Genomic DNA, 19,040 nt, shown 5'->3' on the forward strand with positions numbered 1-19,040 from the left:
AAAGCCAAGAAATCAGCTGTTTTCTGTTTGTTTTTATACGAGACACAATATATTCATCACTATCAGTTACCAATTATTGGATTTTTATATATTTATCCAGCTTTGTATTGTAAAAACAAAAATATAGAAGTTATTTATATCAAAAACATATTTGTATTTAATCAAGTAATTTTACAGTTTATTTATATTCAATCATATTATTTTTCCCGTTCTTGTAATTTTAGTATAACGTTCAATTGAAAACTACCAAAATTGTCGATCTCACTTTAGATAAATTTTATTGCAGCGAAGATTCCTCGAATGTTTGTCCGTCCCACTGTATGAAACGTTATTTTGGTGTAAGAGACGTAAAGTAAATCTACAGGCGTCTGTTTAAGATGTTTTTAATTTTTTAGAAGATTCCCTCTATCATATAATTAGAATACAGAATATAATTTATTGGTTAGTCGGCCTATCATGCAGTAATGCTAAAATCTGCGGCCTTTTATTAAAAAATATATATATTTACTTTTGACCGTCGTTCTGCCTGTAATGCTCAAGTTTCTTTCATTTGTGTATTATTTTCTTTTTATTTCATCTTTAGTTAGATATTTGTTACCTCTTGGAATATTGTAACTTACATGAACCAGGGATGCGGAGCCGTTTTATTTTGGTGCGGCTCTGACTCCGACCTAAAATCAAGAAAAATTCAACAAAATGGACTTGCATGAAAAACTTAAAAGGGGCATTTGCACACGACACAACAGAGTTACCAAATTATATTTAAATAAAAAAATCCCAAAGCCGGAGCCATTTTTAAACGAAAATATCGGCTCCAGCAAAATATGGCGACTCCTCGGCACCGGGTCACGGCGCGTTAAATCAAAACTAATTGGATTTCTGGTTTGTCACAAATATTACCATTAAATTTCAGGGTCGCCACATTTTGTCGATATATTTCCCCAAGTTTAGAGTGATTTTTTACATGTAATAAAACGATTGTTGAAATTAAATTATAGCTAAAGATAGAGAAAACTAGTTTATTTAATTATATTAATTCTTAAAATAACTGCTTTATAAATAAAATTTCTCAAAATTGACGACTTAAGTTTATGATTTATAAAGTCTGATAATTTTTAAAATTGAGCTTTTATACTCATTTTTTAGAAAGTATTTAAAAGAAAATACATTTTTAAACATACCCTAGCAATTTCTTTTCATTCTGATCACTAGAACCAACTGTCTGTTACTTTTTATAAAAATGGGGTTATTATTATCTTCGTTAAGGTATGTGTTTTAAGACTGTAATACAGGAGTAGAATGCTAAAATTTGAAATGGCAGTTGCTCTAATAACATACAATATGAAATTGTTAAGAAATGGTGGCAAAACTGCTGTTGCCGCCGAAAACTGGTAATCCCCTGAAAAAAATTTAGCTTGTTCTTAATTAATTAGACAATTTTGAAAAACTTTAAGGCTCAATGAGTAAAAACAATGTCCTAGTTGGACCCAAGCATAACTGAGATAAGCAAGCCTATAGTAGAAACCAATCCATTGCTTTGAGCTAAGAAGGAAGGCACAAATTACGGGTAAGACGGTACTAACCACTACCGCACGTAGTATAGCTAGATATCTTATGCTCAAATGCAGATTTTTACAACCATATTTAAAGTTTTAATTTGTTCTTTAGAAGCTACCAATATAAAAAAATGTATTTCCAAAATTTTAATGAATATTATTTTTCAAGGGAAAAAAGTTTCCAAATTGCATGGCAACCATGTTATATACTATTACTGGCTGTACTCTGTGTACAGCTGATATAACAGCTGATCCTAAACATTTCAAATGTTCAGAAGTTACAATAGGATTAGGAAAAATATGTTCTTTAACATACTGTGATTATTTGATGTAAAGTGACTCTAGAGATGCAAAATGATTTGTATTGACTCAAATTGGATCAAGTCAAGCTGAGTGTGCCAATGGCAACAAGTAAAACAGAGCGTGCCAATATTCCCCCTAGTCAAGTAAAGTATGCCAATAATCCCCCAAGTAAAACATAGTATGCCAATATTTCATCAAGTAAAGCATAGTATGCTAATAATAAAGCAAATGAAGGTTTTAAAATAAAACCAAGTAATCAGTCAACAAAGCAGCATGACAAAAAAAAGGGGGGAGGCGGATGTGCCACTTTTTGAAACCAAAAGTAAACGAGCATGAACTCAGCCCATAAAAGAGTTACAGCTCTAATATTTGGCACAGAAGTTGATGTTGCGGAGAACAATATGGAACTGTAAATAAACGGCGGCGAAACCGCCGCTCCCGCCAATAACCGCCGAATTTGTTTTGCATTTTTTCGCCAAATTAGACAGTTCTCAATCTCTGAGATAAACTTTTTTTTCTCATTAAAATTTCCCTTATATTTCCACGTGACACTTTCGGCGGTTTTCGGCGGGAGCGGCGGTTCCGCCACCGTTTCTTCACAGTTCCATATTGTTCTCCACAAAAGAAACTGCTGTGCCGAATTTTAGAGCTGTAACTCTTTTCTGGGCTGAGATCATGCGCGTTTTACTTTTGGTTTCAAAAAGTGGCACATCCGCCTCCCCCCTTTAAAAAAATGAATTTAACATATTTTCTGATTTATATTATAATATTTCAACCTACAAATTTACTACTTTATGTACGTAAAATATATAAACTAGAAGTTGCGTCCCTAGCATCTAGGAGCTCTCTATTCCAAGTAGTAGAAAGTTACGAAAATTAGCCTAAAACCATTAAAATTTTAAAATAAAAGATCTCATTAACTGTTATGGTTCTTCTTTCAATGAAGCCTCTTATTGGTCCTTTAAAATACCATGATTTTGTCACAATAGTTTTTCTTTTTAAAAATTAAATGTAAAGGAGATTTTCAGCTCTCTCCTTCCCTCAAATGCCCCTACACATAGCAATTCTAGAGCAAGAAACTTTAACTTTCATCAATCAACAAAGGAAAACTTCAGTCCTATGTAATTTTGGGTCCAGAATCATAATCTGTTAAAACTAAAATCCTATGTCCTCCTTTTTGCAATAAAATCGCATTAGAATTGCAACAAATATTCGCGATACCTTATTTTCACCTTATAAGAAACAATAAACCATTTTGCTAAAACAAAAATTAAAGTTAACCATTTATTAAATCCTTTCATATCTTTATATTTGCAAAAAAAAATATTTTTTTGCAGAATAATGCCATTTTTGTCAGCGATATAAAAAGTCTCCTAAAAAACAGATTGTTAGAAAAAAAAGTAAATGTAAGAATTATAATATGTTTTTCTGAAGTCATTTAATAAATGTATACAGTAAAAACCAGAATTGTCCAACTTATTTGAATGAAAAGCCAAAAAACGTTATTTGCAAAAAAATTGCAACACCTAAATCACATAGAAAAATAAACTTTTAACCAATATAAAGTAATATGTTTTAAAAAACATTAAAAAATATTAATCTTTTATAAAATGAAGTTTGTTTGAAAGGTTCTAATCAAATAGAACAGGGCAAAATTATTTTTTCAAAATGCAAACAAACACTTAACTTTGAATATTTCTATAGTTTTTCTAAAACTTAAAAATCAAATCGTACTCAAAATCAATGTTTTGTTTTTTAAATCTTCTTGTGGCGAGATTTTTAAATGTTACTTTTTCATATGTATTGAATAATCATAAAAAAAAGATAAAAAATTGCATTAAGCCGATTCAAATATATTAAATATTTCCTTATTAAGGCAGCAAAATAAAAAAAGGTGTAAAATAAAAATTATTTATTTTTATTTTTTAAGCTGTATAACTTTTTAAAAAAATTTTAAACATGATTTTTGCAAAAAATACATATTTTTTCATTAAAAGGAAGTATTGTTTATCTAATCAGCTGTTATCATAGAATATATCGTTTTCTTATGTTGGGCTAAGAATAGTAATTTCAAGGGATCGACAGCCGCACACAAGCCTCAAATTCCGCAGGTATGCAAAATAAAGATTTTATTCAGGAGAATGGCTGTTAAGAAACATGTTTAGATATCCAGGTTAATTTTAAAGTTATAATATGACGATTTCACTAAGGCTTACCCGCAGCTTCTGAACCCTTTTAATTTCAATTAAAAACTACATATATTTATATTATGTTTGAAAATTGCAGTAACATACTAGGATCATAAATTTAGATCGAATTCTCATTTTAATTGTGTGTAAGATTGAGTTATGCCCCCTGTTCCCTCCAAACAGTAATTATTTGGACGCCCCAAAAATAGACATTAAAAAATAAGAATGACAACATCCATAAAAGCGAAGCTCTGAAACGGTTAAAAAACGAAGTTTAACACCTGTAGATTGTCAGAACTCATTAATCAAGTCGAAAAAATTGTAAGTAAATTTGTTAAAAACTGCTGAAATACAGGATAATGTTTAAGGACATATATACCTTTTTAGGAGGTGAATATAGAGATGCTTCACTTATGAAATTGTACTTTGTTGTCCTAGGAATCAGTATTCCAAAAATCAGATAAATCGGATAATAACATCACATACAAATTTGTTGTTAAAAAAGTAAAAAAACGACATGTTTAAAATGGACATACGGAAATTCTGGTATTGAATATAGTGTTGCTACGCTTTCTAAATTGTACCTTACTACAAAAGGAATCACCATATGAAGTTTCAAATTGATAGGACAACTCTAACATGCCATAATTAACGAAATGAGCTATCCATTCCGGACGAACAGACTGACCAACCCTAATTAAAGAAAAACTCGCTTTAATAATGATAAAAAAGCTTCGCTCTTTGATATATACAAGCGGCTGCGCCCTTAGCATCTAGAGGCTCTATTCTAAAGGATAAATAAAGGCAGAAAAATAGTCTAACACCATACCCAGACTTTATCTATCAAATAGAATAGCCTAAAATCACCTCAGGACCTATAGGAAGCTTCAGTGTAAAGGAGAACCATATCGGGTCAGCGATTAGCAAGATCCTTCGCTACAGACAAAAAAGCTTACTACTTTATATAATAAGATAATCACATTTTAATTCAATAAATTATGGCCTTTTAATTAGTGTTAAGAGGGGGGGGGGGGGAGTTCTGACACTTTTGCGTATACAGTGATTATAGGCTTTGTCTTTAGAGGGAGAGGATAGATTATTTTACAAAAAAGTTTCCTTTTTGGGATGTAGTTTTCTATTTAAAAAAAAATTATTTATTTGGCCTCCAGGTTTAGATACTGCTAGCCTCCAGGTGGATTTTAGACAGGTAAAAAAATTCAAGTTTTACTTTTGAAGTGAGAACAAAACTTATTTAACAAAAGTGGCTACTTTATGGATGGTATGAACTAATTTTAAGAAAATTTTGAAATCAGGCTCAATCTTCAGGTACTGCAGGCCTCCAGGTGGATCCTGGACAGTTAAAAACTAAAATTTCTACTATTTAAGTTACTAGCGGCTTTGCCCCTAGCCTTTAGGGGCTTTGCCCCAAGAAGTAATTAAAAAAAATGTAGTACATGGGGTGGATCTTCATCATCATTAGCATCATCAAAAAAAATCGAGGCCCTGGCTCTGCATCTTCAAAATCTGTACCTACATCTTCAAAAAAAAAAATTGGGGGTATTTTTTTTTGGGGGGGGGGGTGTCCCACGCCCCAAGAAAATAGCCTAAACCACCACAGGACTAATAGGTTTATACCCTGAAGAGAAGAATCCGATCAGTTCAGTGGTTATCGAGATCTTAAGCTTATCAGGTAATACTAGCTAAAAAGTAGCAGGTTTTAAAATAAGGTTTGTTCTAACATAAATAGTAAAAATTTTCAGTTTTTTACTGTCAAGGATCCACCTGGAGGCCTGCAGTAACTGAACATGGAGCCTGATTTAAAGATTTTCTTCAAGTTAGTTCATACCATCCATAAAGTAGCAACTTTTGTTAAAAAATATTTTTTCTAACTTAAATAGTGGTAATTTTCGGTTTTTAACTGTCCAGGGTCCACCTAGAGGCCTGCAGTACCTAAACATGGAGCCTGATTTAAAAATTTTCTTCAAATTAGTTCATACTGCCCATAAAGTAGCAACTTCTGTTAAATAAGTTTTATTCTGACTTTAAAAGTAAAAATTTTCAGTTTTTACCTGTCCAGGATCCACCTAGAGGCCTGCAGTACCTGAACCTGGAGCCTGATTTCAAAATTTTCTGCAAATTAGTTCATACTGCCCATAAAGTAGCAAATTTGTTAAATAAGTTTTGTTTTGACTTGAATTTTTATTACCTGTCCAGAATCCACCTGGAGGCCTGCAGTACCTTGACCTGGAGGCAAATCATATTTTTTTAAATAGGAAAACTACATCCCAAAAGGAAACATTTTGTGAAATAATTTATCCTCTCACTCCAAAGACAAAGCCTATAATCACTGTTTACGTAGAAATGTTAGAACTTCCCCCCCCCCCCTATTTATAAAAATTTTAACATTTACCCTAGGTAATTCAAACTATCCTTTCTGACTACTGCATCTGGGCCTTATTTTTAAAAGCGAAGCTTTTCTATAATTAGGGTCGGTCCGTCCGTCCGTAACGGATAGCTTTTTTCGTTAATTTAGGCATGTTAGAATTGTCCTCGATTTCAAACTTTGCATGGTGATTCCTTTAGTAGTTAGGTACGATTTAGAAAGCGTAGCAACTCTATAATCATTACCAGAATGTCGATTTTTTTACTTTTTTAACAACAAATTTTAATGTGATCTAATCATCCGATTGATCTGATTTTTGGTATATAAATTCCTGGGACAACAAAGTATAATATTATAAGCGAAGCAACTCTATAATCAAGTCCTAAAAATGTAAGTATGTCCATAAACATTATCCTGTATCTAGCAGTTTTTCAACAAATTTACTTTCAATTTTGGTTTGACTCTTATACATTTATATTCTGATCATTCAGTTCTGACACTATACAAATGTTAATGTCCGTTTATCCTACCATTTCAATGCTTCGCTTTTATGGATGTTGTCATCCTTGTTTCATTTGCAAATTGAATACATGTTTGCGGGAGATAATTTAAATTTCGTCTTGGTTACCGCAAAAAAAATGCGGCACTGCTATGGCTGTAATAAAAAAAAATCCAATGCTTACATATGAGTATATCTTATAAAATCAAATACATACGCTATTACATTAAAAATCTGTTATGAATTACAACAAATTAATATTATTTTTTTTTTACCACTGGGAGTTATTTATGTAAATGTTATGGACATTTTAGCAGACAGATATAAATTTCAAATTCGGTAAGGTAAAATTTTCAGGGATATTAAAAAGAAGTGTATAATTTATTTCATTTCAAAAGTTCATCTAATTAATTGTCAATACTCGTATTTCAATATAATATATTTTTGATAGGCAATATATTAACCCTGAAAATTAAAAGTCGTTGTTGTGATTTTAATGATAAGGATTTTAATTTTTTTTTTAAACTTAAATATCTCTGAAGAAGGGGAAAGAAGGATTTAACTGTAAATGAAAACATGAAATATAGGCCTTAATTTTATCGCCACACTTTGCGGATTCTTGCGGAGAGGTGTGGATAGTATAATTCGCCTCTGCATTTGGGTGCCTAGAGACATCGAGTGGGGTGGGGCGGGGGTGGAGCCGCTATTATATATACATAAATTATTTCAAAATTTTAGGTAAAGCATATCTTGACAAGTAAAGCAGAGTATGCCAATATTACGCCAAGTAAAGCAGAGTGTGCCAATATTCCCCCTAGTCAAGTAGAGTATGCCAATATTCCCCCAAGTCAAGTAGCGTGTGCCAAAACAGGCTATTGGCATACTCAGCTTGACTTGATCCCTCAAATTTTATAGTACAGTAGAAGTGCTTGCTTAAAGCGCGGTGGGGTCCGCATCCTCTCTTACATCAATTCAAAAATCAAGCTGTTGTTTCCAAAAAAAAACAAGCCTTATCAAGATTGGTTTATTATTAGTCATGTTTTCCTTGACTTGCTTTGTTGGTTGTTTGTCAGGGAGGTAGGGGACAATGGGTTGTTTGTCAGGGAGGTAGGGGACAATGGGTTGTTTGTCAGGGAGGTAGGGGACAATGGGTTGTTTGTCAGGGAGGTAGGGGACAATGGGTTGTTTGTCAGGGAGGTAGGGGACAATGGGTTGTTTGTCAGGGAGGTAGGGGACAATGGGTTGGAAATTTCTCATCTGGGGTCTAAAATATGTCTTTTTAGTTCTAAATGACAATCTTCAGTGCCCAATGTTTATCTTTCTTTTTTTTTGGGGGGGGGGGGGAGGTTGTACTCAAATTCCCCCCATTCTAATGACAGTACTTAGCACTCCTGCATGCATATTACTCATTTGTTTATGTTTCCTTTGATTAAGACCAATACTTCCATTTACAAGTTTTATTTTTGTTAAATCTAACTGATTTTATGCAGCTTATATCAACAACGAAATAAGTTCGAAAAAAGTCACGAAACCTATACGTAATTTCAGCTGTCGTTGGGGTTCAACACATCGTAGAATTGACGACCTCTTCATATGCCCCCCCCCCCCCTCCCCAATGTTATTTTAAATATGTTTTGCTTGTTGGTTATACCGTATTCCTCTGAATATTATGCATTTTCATTGTTTTACTTTTCAGACAATACCTACGTAATTAAAATTGAAAATGTAATAATGATGAATTGAAACGTAATAACAATATTTTATTGACCAAATGACAAGACAAGAAATTTTAAATGAACTGGATAGAGCCAGGTTGGTATTTTATTATTTAAAAACATTTTACAAATAGAAGTTTTTTTTTAGTCTTTAATTGTTGCTAGAAAATTATTTCGTTTTTGAAGGCATTTAAGGGACTTAGCTAGTGCAGTGATTAGGCTTGAAGTGATCAACCACTTAGCAGAGTTCTGATTGATTTTGACTATATTCTTTACATTGATAGGAATGAGTTACAACCATAAGAGGAAGTAAAATAGTGTGTTTTTTTATTGGCTCCACTTTTAAAATTAGATGTCAGACCATAATTTGGAATAAGACTTTAATAATTTTTACTTTTTCTTAGCCTGCGTATGGCAGGTGTCCTAATTTAATAGGTATATCCTAATGAAGGTAACTGATAATTAAGGAGTAGGGGAAATTGAAATTTAACACATCCTTTTGTAGGTATGTTTTCTTCAACCATCGATATCTAGAACTGTTAGCTAGTGGTACTAACTAATCACTAAGATATATAAGTTGGAAAGAATTTTAATGTTAGAGGGAGATTTGAAATCTGCATCAAATTTTAAGATTTTTTTTATGAAATTAAATTTTTTATTTTCTTTTCTTTATCTAAAAGCGGAAATACAATTTAAGTTAATTAATTTTGACATCTGTGATTAGTGGATTGAAAATTATCTTAACTGATTGTAGGAGCTTAAGTGTCGCACATCATTCAACCAATTAGAGCGCAGGTAGTTTCCAATCCACCTATCCTATTGGTCAAAATTTATGAACTTTAATTGTATTTCCCCTTTTAGAATTACCTATACAAAAAACGAATTTTATAAAAAATCCTTAAAATTTGATGCAGATTTCAAAAACCCCTCTAACATTAAAATTCCTTCCAACTTATATATCCTACTAATGACCCACTGAACCCATGTATAAATAAAATCATAAGAAACTTCTGGATAAAATCGTCCTTGTTTAGATTGCCAGAGACCTGGAATGTTGGAGATGGAGGGGGGAGTACAGCCCCAACCTGGTCCCCGGCAGATTATGTCAAACTACTGAATGTCAATACAGCAAAGGTAACATAGATTGTAAGTAATAAACTAGAGGTCAATTTTGAGAATTAGGGGTGGGGCCGGACTATTGTCCTAATCCTCGCAGAATAACCTAAAATTATTCAATGAAACAAAATAATTAAAGGAAAAAATAATTATTTGGTTTAGTCTTTTTTTTTGCTTTGAAAATTCTTACGACACTATCAGGTATTGTAACTTTCAATTTAAGCTTAAAAATTTCAATTTGAATTCAACAAAAAGTGTTTTTTTTTTAATGAATCAATCGAAAAAAGGATGCATTAAAATTTCGCTTGGAAGCTATTACTTGAAACAGAACGTTACATAATTTGGAGAATATATTTATATAGTAAAGGCTATTAAAGAAAGAAAACCTGTTATTTTATGAAACTTTTTTACACTTTAAATAAGTATTTTAGCTTTTAAAAAAAGGTAGGTAGTAAGCTTTATTAATTTTTATTGTTTAGGTACTTGCATTATGTTTGGTTGGCGGATTTGGAATCTATCACAGTGTTCTACACGCTACTTATGATGTTACTCCATGCAAAGGTCTACTCAAGGATGGCATGTATAAGGTACATTTTAAGAAAAATATTTTTTTTTATACAAAGGATTAAACTTATACATACAATATACATTAATAGTAGATGATTTCTTTAGATTTGAATTCTTTTGAATAGGGGTAAATGATATTTATAAACATATCCTCCTATAGTCTAAGTATACAGTTTTTAAAATTCTGCGTAGAGTTAAAACGAGACATCCAAGAACAACAGAAATACTACCTACCTAATGTTTCAGGGCTGCAAAATAACAGAAATTGTAAAATATGAATAAACGCGATTTAGTGCTACTGGTCTACCACTTGCACATTAGGATAAATTAAACTAGAAGCTTCTTAATTTTCAAGCTCTTTGGTGCCATACAAACCAAATGTTCTTATTTGGACTGATAGAATTTTCAGCGTATTCTTATTTTTTAAGTTGACAACCTTGTTTTTTTGTTCAGGGTGAGATGTGGCAACCCTGGGGCTGTATGATGCATATTTACTCCAAATCTGATGCTGAGCGCTGTTTCAGGTATATTATGTAACCGAATGTGTGTGTGTCTTGGTTTTTGCACCGAAAGATCTTGCTAAACCGATATGTCTTTTACTGATAGTCCCAGGAAGAGTTTTAAATATTTTGAGTCAAATCAAATGAAAATATTATTCCCCCCCCCCGAAAAAAAAGTTTTTTCAATCAATGAATGATTGGAAGATCAGCTTCCCCTACCCTCACAAATTAAAGCGCCCATTGAGTCCTCTAGGGGCGTAGCTTGCTTCATGATTTAAAAGAAAAAAAGTACTAGTAATGTACATATTTGAATGTTATGAGTTGACTACTAGACAACATTAATTAAGGGGTAATTTCATGAGGTGCAGTCATATTTTTAGATAGAACTTTCCCATTAGAAGTTCACATCTTTAAAAAAAAAACTATCTTAGGCTTTGAGATACTAAGATTAAGATATTTTTTATTTGTAATATTTTAGGTATAGCAAGTTCTGGAGGAAGAGCAACCATCTTGTTTTTGTTGGAGACTCTAAAGTTTATCAAATGTATGCAGCTACTAGGTAATATATTGAGCTTTTAAATGATAAGCTAGGTAGTTTTTTTTACAGTGTTCTATAAACATTTAATAACTCTTATGTTCGAAGGAGGCAAAAATATAGTTAGAAATAAACCCTATGTGAAGCTTCCCTAATATATAGAATTCAATCAATTTGGTGGTTATCTCGCCTTGATGGACATAACAATAAAACCTTTCTATATATTTATGAGATAATAATGTCACCTTTTTCTTCTTCATTATTAGGTCTTGACTGTCAAAATCTGCTCGGGGATTCTGTCAGGTTACATTGGAGGAAAAAAATAAAGCGTTAAATCTGCCAATCTCAAACTGAAAATATTTATTTATCTGATACAAGGACATAAAGCTTATACTAAAAAACAACCTAACAATCTTGAGTGTGTAATACACTGTGTATCCAGGGAGGGAGGTGACATTGGGCAAAATATTACAATAGTTCCCTAAGTTTTTTTTATAACTTTATCTTATTCGTTTAGTGTAACAACTTTGAGTACTTCTAATGAATTTTGATCAGTTTGTTCATTAAGATAAGATTTAAAACGTTCCAACCAATAATTGTAATCTACAGAAGGGGTAATTTTGTGTATTGTCATTGGGGATGTACATCAATTTCTCAGTTATTGTCTTTTCCCTTTAGATTTCTGGATTGTATCTGATCAATGTAGTCAAAAAAAGACAATTATGTGTTATATTTCTAATAATATTTTAGACGATGGTTAGAGAATGGAAATCCTCCAATCAAGTTGGATCCAGATTTTGTTTACGCCTCTTCAGGTATTAAATTTGTTTTTCAATACTATTATTTGTATTAAGAGCATAGTTAGTTACCTACCTAGGTAAGGAAAAGATACATAATACCTACCTATTTAAAAGAAAGAATGAGCTATGTTTGAATTTAAAATCTACCTTTAAAAAACAGGATCCTAAGAGGTCGAACGATGGATGATTTATTAATGTATACCATAATTAAAAGGAAATAATTTAGCACTTATAGTTATGTATATTGTATGTTAAAATTATTAGTGGTAAATTTTGAGAACCCTTTTACACTTTGTTACCTTTTAAGTGAACAAATGGAAGAACTAGTTTTGTTGGGGAAGCATAATTTACAGTCCACTTGTCCCCTCCCTCCAAGTATTTGTCTCGCTATAATTATAATTTTTTATTTAGCTTGGGAGAACTCGCGGGAAAACTTGAAGCTTGAATACCTGCCAGCTCCGGAGGTGGATGGAGCCATGATAAAGAGTCTGGAGAGATGGAGCAAGGGTCCAGGTCCCACGGTTCTGGTCATCGGAGCCGGCACTGAATCTATAAGGTCAGGGCTCAACATATTTTGGGAGTAGTTTAATGAAATGCATTTTAACAAGAAATTATTGGTCCAAGTATCTTATTTTAATCAATGTTAATTAAGGGGGGGGGGGGAGTTCTGACACATTTGCGTAAACCTGGTATATATGCTTTATCTTTGGACTGAGAGGATGGGTTATTAGGGATAAAATCATTCTTATATGATGAATTTTCCCAAGTTTTAAGATTTTTTGGATAGGCCTCCAGGTGCTGGAGCTCCAGGCCTCAAGGTGGTCTCTGTACAGGTAAAAATGAAAAAAAATTTTTTTTAAAGAGTTAGAGGTCAGCTTATGAAACAAAACATGCATGTTTTTTTCTTCAAATAACATTCAAAAAGATGCATATTTTTTCTTTTTTACCTGTACAGAGACCACCGGCCTGGAGCTCCGGAACCTGGAGGCTTATCAAAAAAATCTTAAAACTTGGGAAAATTCATCATATAAGAATGATTTTATCTTTTATAACCTATCCTCTGAGTCCAAAGATAAAGCCTATACACCAGGTTTACGCAAATGTGTCAGAACTCCCCCTTCCCCCTTACAGACTTAAAGCATACATCCAAAAGAATTTTAACGTTTTACTATGTAGTTTCAAGATTTTGTTAAATTGGTAATTTTATTTTATGGAACTTGCTTTTTAAAAGAAGTGATTTTTATTTAAATTCCTGCGGTTTCAGACATTTTAAAATTTTGGAAAATTCTTACCAACCTACTTATTCATATGTAAGTAGCATTGAAGTTGAATTTTAAACATTAAATATATGGCGAGTTTAGTATTTGAAAAATAAGTGGTTTTAAACTTTAGAAGGTTGAATGGCAGCGTAGAGGCTGTGGACGAGTTTAGAAGAAATCTGACAAGACTAAAGCCTGAGCTGGAGAATCTTATTGAGTTTGGAGGCACTAAGGTAATTGCCATCTTTAGGTACTTATTTTATAAATTATTTTTTTTAAAAATCTATTAGGAATTTAGAAAGAAGTAGGGAAAGTTTAAACCAACCACCCTGTTTGTTTCAGCTATAGAAATATATCTTTGCATTTCAACTATTTTAATTTTTACTTGCAGGTTCTATGGACCGTGCAGACGCCAGTGAATACAGACACCATTAATGGAACAGCTAAGGCCATAACCAATGATCAAATCTGGCAGTTTAATTCAGAAACCTCCAGAGTTCTTGGGAAAAGTCCTGTTCTTATTTGGTCGAGTCTTTACAGGTTCAAGTTTTATCTTATGTTTGAATGAATACTAGTATTTTATTATGATAGGAATATAAAAAAAATGTTCTTGTGATAATACTTGGATAAAATACAAGCATTATTGGTTATATGAGGTGCTTTAACTCCCTTTTTACCCTTTTTGTAAGGAGAGTTGCATATTATTATATATATATATGGTTTTTCGAAAAATACCTTTTGCATGATCTACTAAAAATAACCAATATTTAAAATTTGGCAAATATTATTATGGGTTGATTAATATTCCCCCTTATTAACACAACACAAAATTATAGGCTGGCAGAGGGTACCTTGGACAGCATGGAGGACGGGTACCACCTGAGCTCCCTGGCCATCACCAAGTCCACCCAAATGATCCTAAATCTGGTCTGTAATGACAACATGAACTTTAATGATGGTTCCTGCTGTAAGAGTAGTGATCACAGGGATTACAAAACAATTTTATTTATAAACTTCATACAATTAAAATAAAACTTAGTTTATCCTGATATTTAGTTTAATCTTCTTAACTAAATTCCAAATAAAAATTTTTCTAGTAGTGTAGCTTGACAAAATTGGAAATAACAATAATTTATTTTACTCTCTTGATCAGGCCTTCGAAGCAAGATCCGTCTATATTAGCTTTCATAGCCGTTCTTGCTCCATATGTTACAACTTTTTAACTTGTCTATCGAATCCTTGGCTTGTATGTGAAGAAAAAACAAGTTTTTGTAAAAATTTGCTAATCAGGACAACCCTGCAAACAGTTACATTTTGCATCCTTGGCCTGGCGGTAGTGCTATCCATACTCATCATTCTCTATGAAATATTTTGCAGAAGATCTAATGAAAGGTAAAATATTTTTAGTAACAAAGCTACTTCCTATAGTTCAAAAGAATTAAAATAGGAATTCTATTGAAATATTTAGAAATATTAAATAGGTTATGGCATTTAATTTTAGGTATGGAAACTACAGGTATGAGCGGGCACCAGGCACTCTGGCACCATTCCAGCTACCCAGCAATACACTCACAGATTTTCTGTTCCCTCTGGCCAGGCTGGCTGTCATCATGGCCTATTTTTACATCTGTGACAGGAAAGCATTTTATTAGCTATTACCTACTTAATAATGTTAGATGTCAAATTATTTTTTTACATTTAGGTTAAGATCAGCTATTATAACTATAACTAAATACCTACCTGATAATTTTAGATGTGAAATTATTTTTATTTTACATTTAGGTTAAGATCAGTTACACAAGTTTATTATAAAACTTGCAGTAACGCGTGTCAATGATTAAATTAAAGCTATTAAGGGGATTTCCAAATTGAATTACAGCAATGTTACTTTTCAAATTTTATTAAACACTCTTTTTGACTTGTGTAATAAATTGCTTTTTTTACAGAACCAATTTTTTCATGAAAGAAAACAAATACTTCACTCCCATCAATTTCTGGTTGCCTGTTCTTTACCTGACTGTTCTTGGGCTGTTCTTCAATGAAGAATCCAGTTATACTAGTGTTCTACACAGGTGTGCTAAGTTAAACTTTGCTTAACCCGCGACAGTGGCTTAACACGTAACGCATCCACTCGTCGTCGGGGAGGGAAGGGGATGAGATTTAGTCTTGGCTCAACACCGAGTCAGAACAAATTACGTTAAAAATGGTTCAAATTGCTGCTATATCAGTTGCTCGACAATAATAGTTAGAGTAGGGAGAATGCATTAGCCCAAAATAAGAGCAACTCATTACCATGCACAGTTAAGTTTTCCAGTCAAAGTTCGGGCAATCAACGAATTGGTTGTCTATTGGGTGTTATCTTACTTAATATCTTAAGCGATTCAAACGCAAAGTATGTTCAAGTTTGCTTCATCAGTTTTTTGTAGCTCAATTTAAAATTAATTGTTCATATCATTAGCATGTTTTTGGTGAATTCAATCACTTTAAATTAGGGATGATTCGGATATCCGACCATTTTTAATATCCGACTGGATACAAGATATTGAAACTACCCAGCCGGATATCCGGCAATATAATCTTTTATATTATACAATAAAAATCCCTATTAAAAACAGTCACAAGCTTTATTTCTTAATTTCTTGTTTCTTGGTACTATATAGCAATAAGGAAGTAACACTTCATTAATATTACAGATGGACGGACATACTGGCGTATAGACGGACATTCGGATATACAGATGGACATACGGACAGACATACTTGATAGTTACATAATCTTTAAGTTTTAACCTTTTTTATATAATAAAAAAACTTTTATTGTTGCTTCAATATCTCATTATCCGGCCGGAAAACCGGTATTAGAAATCAGCCGGATATCCGGTATCCGGCCCAACTCTACTTTAAATGATGTAATATTTGTTCAGGGATCAAATGGACGAATGGAAGGGTTGGATGCAGATGGTTATATTAGTTTATCATATGACTGGAGCCAATATTTCTGTTCCTATTTATCTTCATATAAGGTAGCTATATTAGAGGCTCTATATTTGAAGGGGTGGGAAAGGATCAGAAATAGCCTAAAGCCATCCTAAGACTTAAATATAAAAAGAAGAAAGCATAAAACCAACCCGAGACCCATGTTTAGCTTCCCTATACAGAAGAACTCAATCGATTCAAAAGCTACAGACAAAAAACCTTACTACTTTTTAAAATAGGATAGGTTTAACGATCATACTATTTTGGGGGCTAATTCTTTATGAATCAATTCCTTCTTGTAAAAATGTATGACGCTTTGAAAGTTGAATTTAATTGAGATATTACGAAACTTAAAGACATTCATTCTGCCTTTTTAAAAATCAGACCATAAAGTTCAGCCTTTTTGATGATTTTTGGAAGCTCTTGCTTGCTAATACCTGTTATTTTTAGAGTTTTGATCAGTGCATTCTTATTTTTGCTTGGGTACAGCCATTTTCTACATTTCTGGAACAAATCAAGTGGAGGAACTTTTACAAGATTTTTACAGGTATAACAAATAAATATATAAGTATAGATGTATAGTCCATACAACTACCTGCCCCAAACGTTGGAAACCCTTTTCGTCTGCTAGCAAATTGCTTTCTGTTCTTCAGGGATGTATATTCTGCACAAGATTTATTTTTTTTCCTCTACTAGTTTTTTTTATAAAAGAGGGGAGAAAAATGGAAAAAAATGCTTGCAGTTCTCTTAATTTTTTATATTTTTTCCCCCCAATCACATATTTTTATTTTTTTTACTTCCCCCCCCCCCCCCTCAGCAGGTTCAAATTTGCAGAATATACACCCCTGCTGTCCTTTTAAGGGACTTGGCTGTGTTTATATTTCCGATGCTATTAGCTTATTTAAAAGACCCAATACAAAATCGGGACAGGGTTATATATAGCTCATGCCCCCTCTATTCTTTTGCTTAAATGTCTAACATATTTGTATACAACAACTTTACTTATACTTTACAATTAATCCAAACATTACGCTGGAATTTTATTTAGGTGTTGTTTAGAATGAACTTTTTAACCCTGAGCCTTTGCTTATGCATGAACAGACCATATCAGTTCTACTACTTTGCTCCTCTACTTTCATTCTGGTTTCTAGGTAATGACAAATTCTTCACTATGTCTTTGAAACCGATTAATATCCGCTGGCTTAGAACCGGTTCTCAGCTATACTGAAAAATTATGTATAGCATCGTAATATGGACATTTTTCCTTTAATATAAAAATAAAATTATAATATTGATACCTACCAGTTTTGTTTAACCCTTGTTCTTTTGTGACAAACAAAACTGGTTTTAATCTTATATTTTTTTCATTTTGATATCCGCGGAAAGCTGTCTATATTATGATGCGAAAAATAACTAAATTAACAAAGAAAAATTAAAGGATCTTACTACCTTAATATGTTAAAATATAATAGGATTTTTCTTTTGTAGTATTGTTCTGTGTGCTAAAGTGTCCACCAATAGTAACACAGTTGACTATTGAGGGAGGTGCAAATCCGTTGACTCAGGAAAAAACAAGTTTAATTTTATAAATGTATAAAATAAGAAACACCGGGAATAGTCCCTTTTGTGGCAACACCCCTTAAGGGGCGATTCGTCGTATTTTTAAAATGGCTTTTAATATTTTATTTCAGGTTAGATTAGGTTATATTGGGTTAGGTGATTGCCCCCATAGGTTAGACAATTGGCCCCGCAGGGTTATAGCCCCCAACATGGGCTAAGAAATAGGTGAATAGCTACTGTGAAAAAAAACGAAGAATTGCCCCTTAAGGAGCGTTGCCACGAAAGGGACTGTACTAGAAGATGTACCTACTAGGTAATAGGTATAAAATAACAGAAACTACTATTTTATATACCTATTTATTTTTATAAAAATACAAAAATCAATATGTTTGAAATGGACTAAGGGTCTTACAGGAAATGATTATAGATTCTTACTTCTAAATTGTACCTAACTTTTACAGGTATCATCATGCCAAGTTTGAAATCAATAGGATGATTCTAACATACCTTAATTAACGTTAAAAGCTATCCGTTACTGACGAACGGACCAACCTTCAATGTCGAAAATCTTATTTAGTAAGAAATAGCTTGAAATAAACTTGTCAACACTGTAGTATCTTTATATCATACTGAAGTTTGCTGGCTTTGTGGCCGTCATCTCCACCCTCTACATGTCCGAGGTCTTCTTTGAGAAGGTGTTTGTCACGAGACCATGGAAGGCGCTTTTCGTCACCACTGATGATGATATTCATGAATGGTGGTTCAGGTTGCATGTTTATATTATTTTTATTTTGAACTTATTCATACATTGAGTGTGGTGTCTTTCTAATGCTACCTGTGGCTACGGCCCTAGAGGCTTCTATTTTTAGTTAGGGTATTTTTTTCTAGGGACGATTTTTCTTGATAGGTTGGCTGTACCCTCTCCCAAAATAGTTATAAACCTTACCTGGACCAATGAGGATCTACATTGTAAATTCAGTGGAGTCATATCATATGCTATCGCTCCAGTGGTTAGCGGGATTCTTCGGTACAGACACACAGGCAGACAACCTGTTACTTTTATATATTACAGATATAAAAAAA

The 19,040-nt window shown here is 32.7% G+C and overlaps 1 protein-coding gene across 1 annotated transcript in view; it reads left to right on the top strand.

Moving 5' to 3' along the window:
* Positions 1-19,040, top strand: part of LOC145313362 (N-acetylneuraminate (7)9-O-acetyltransferase) — a 48,820-nt gene that overhangs the window by 23,782 nt on the left and 5,998 nt on the right. Inside the window, exons 2-19 of the mRNA XM_080152723.1 lie at positions 8,625-8,742; positions 9,680-9,779; positions 10,241-10,348; positions 10,782-10,852; positions 11,307-11,387; positions 12,114-12,178; positions 12,575-12,719; positions 13,556-13,655; positions 13,814-13,962; positions 14,259-14,405; positions 14,710-14,814; positions 14,924-15,054; positions 15,365-15,494; positions 16,346-16,444; positions 16,848-16,944; positions 17,446-17,548; positions 17,886-17,960; positions 18,570-18,723. Of these exons, the coding sequence (XP_080008849.1) occupies positions 8,702-8,742; positions 9,680-9,779; positions 10,241-10,348; positions 10,782-10,852; positions 11,307-11,387; positions 12,114-12,178; positions 12,575-12,719; positions 13,556-13,655; positions 13,814-13,962; positions 14,259-14,405; positions 14,710-14,814; positions 14,924-15,054; positions 15,365-15,494; positions 16,346-16,444; positions 16,848-16,944; positions 17,446-17,548; positions 17,886-17,960; positions 18,570-18,723 (1,901 nt within the window). The 5' untranslated portion in view covers positions 8,625-8,701. The remainder of the gene's footprint in view (positions 1-8,624; positions 8,743-9,679; positions 9,780-10,240; positions 10,349-10,781; positions 10,853-11,306; positions 11,388-12,113; positions 12,179-12,574; positions 12,720-13,555; positions 13,656-13,813; positions 13,963-14,258; positions 14,406-14,709; positions 14,815-14,923; positions 15,055-15,364; positions 15,495-16,345; positions 16,445-16,847; positions 16,945-17,445; positions 17,549-17,885; positions 17,961-18,569; positions 18,724-19,040) is intronic.

The sequence above is a fragment of the Acartia tonsa genome, chromosome 3 (genome assembly GCF_053477335.1).
Source record: "Acartia tonsa isolate MP-2025a chromosome 3, ASM5347733v1, whole genome shotgun sequence".
Lineage (NCBI taxonomy): Eukaryota > Metazoa > Arthropoda > Copepoda > Calanoida > Acartiidae > Acartia > Acartia tonsa.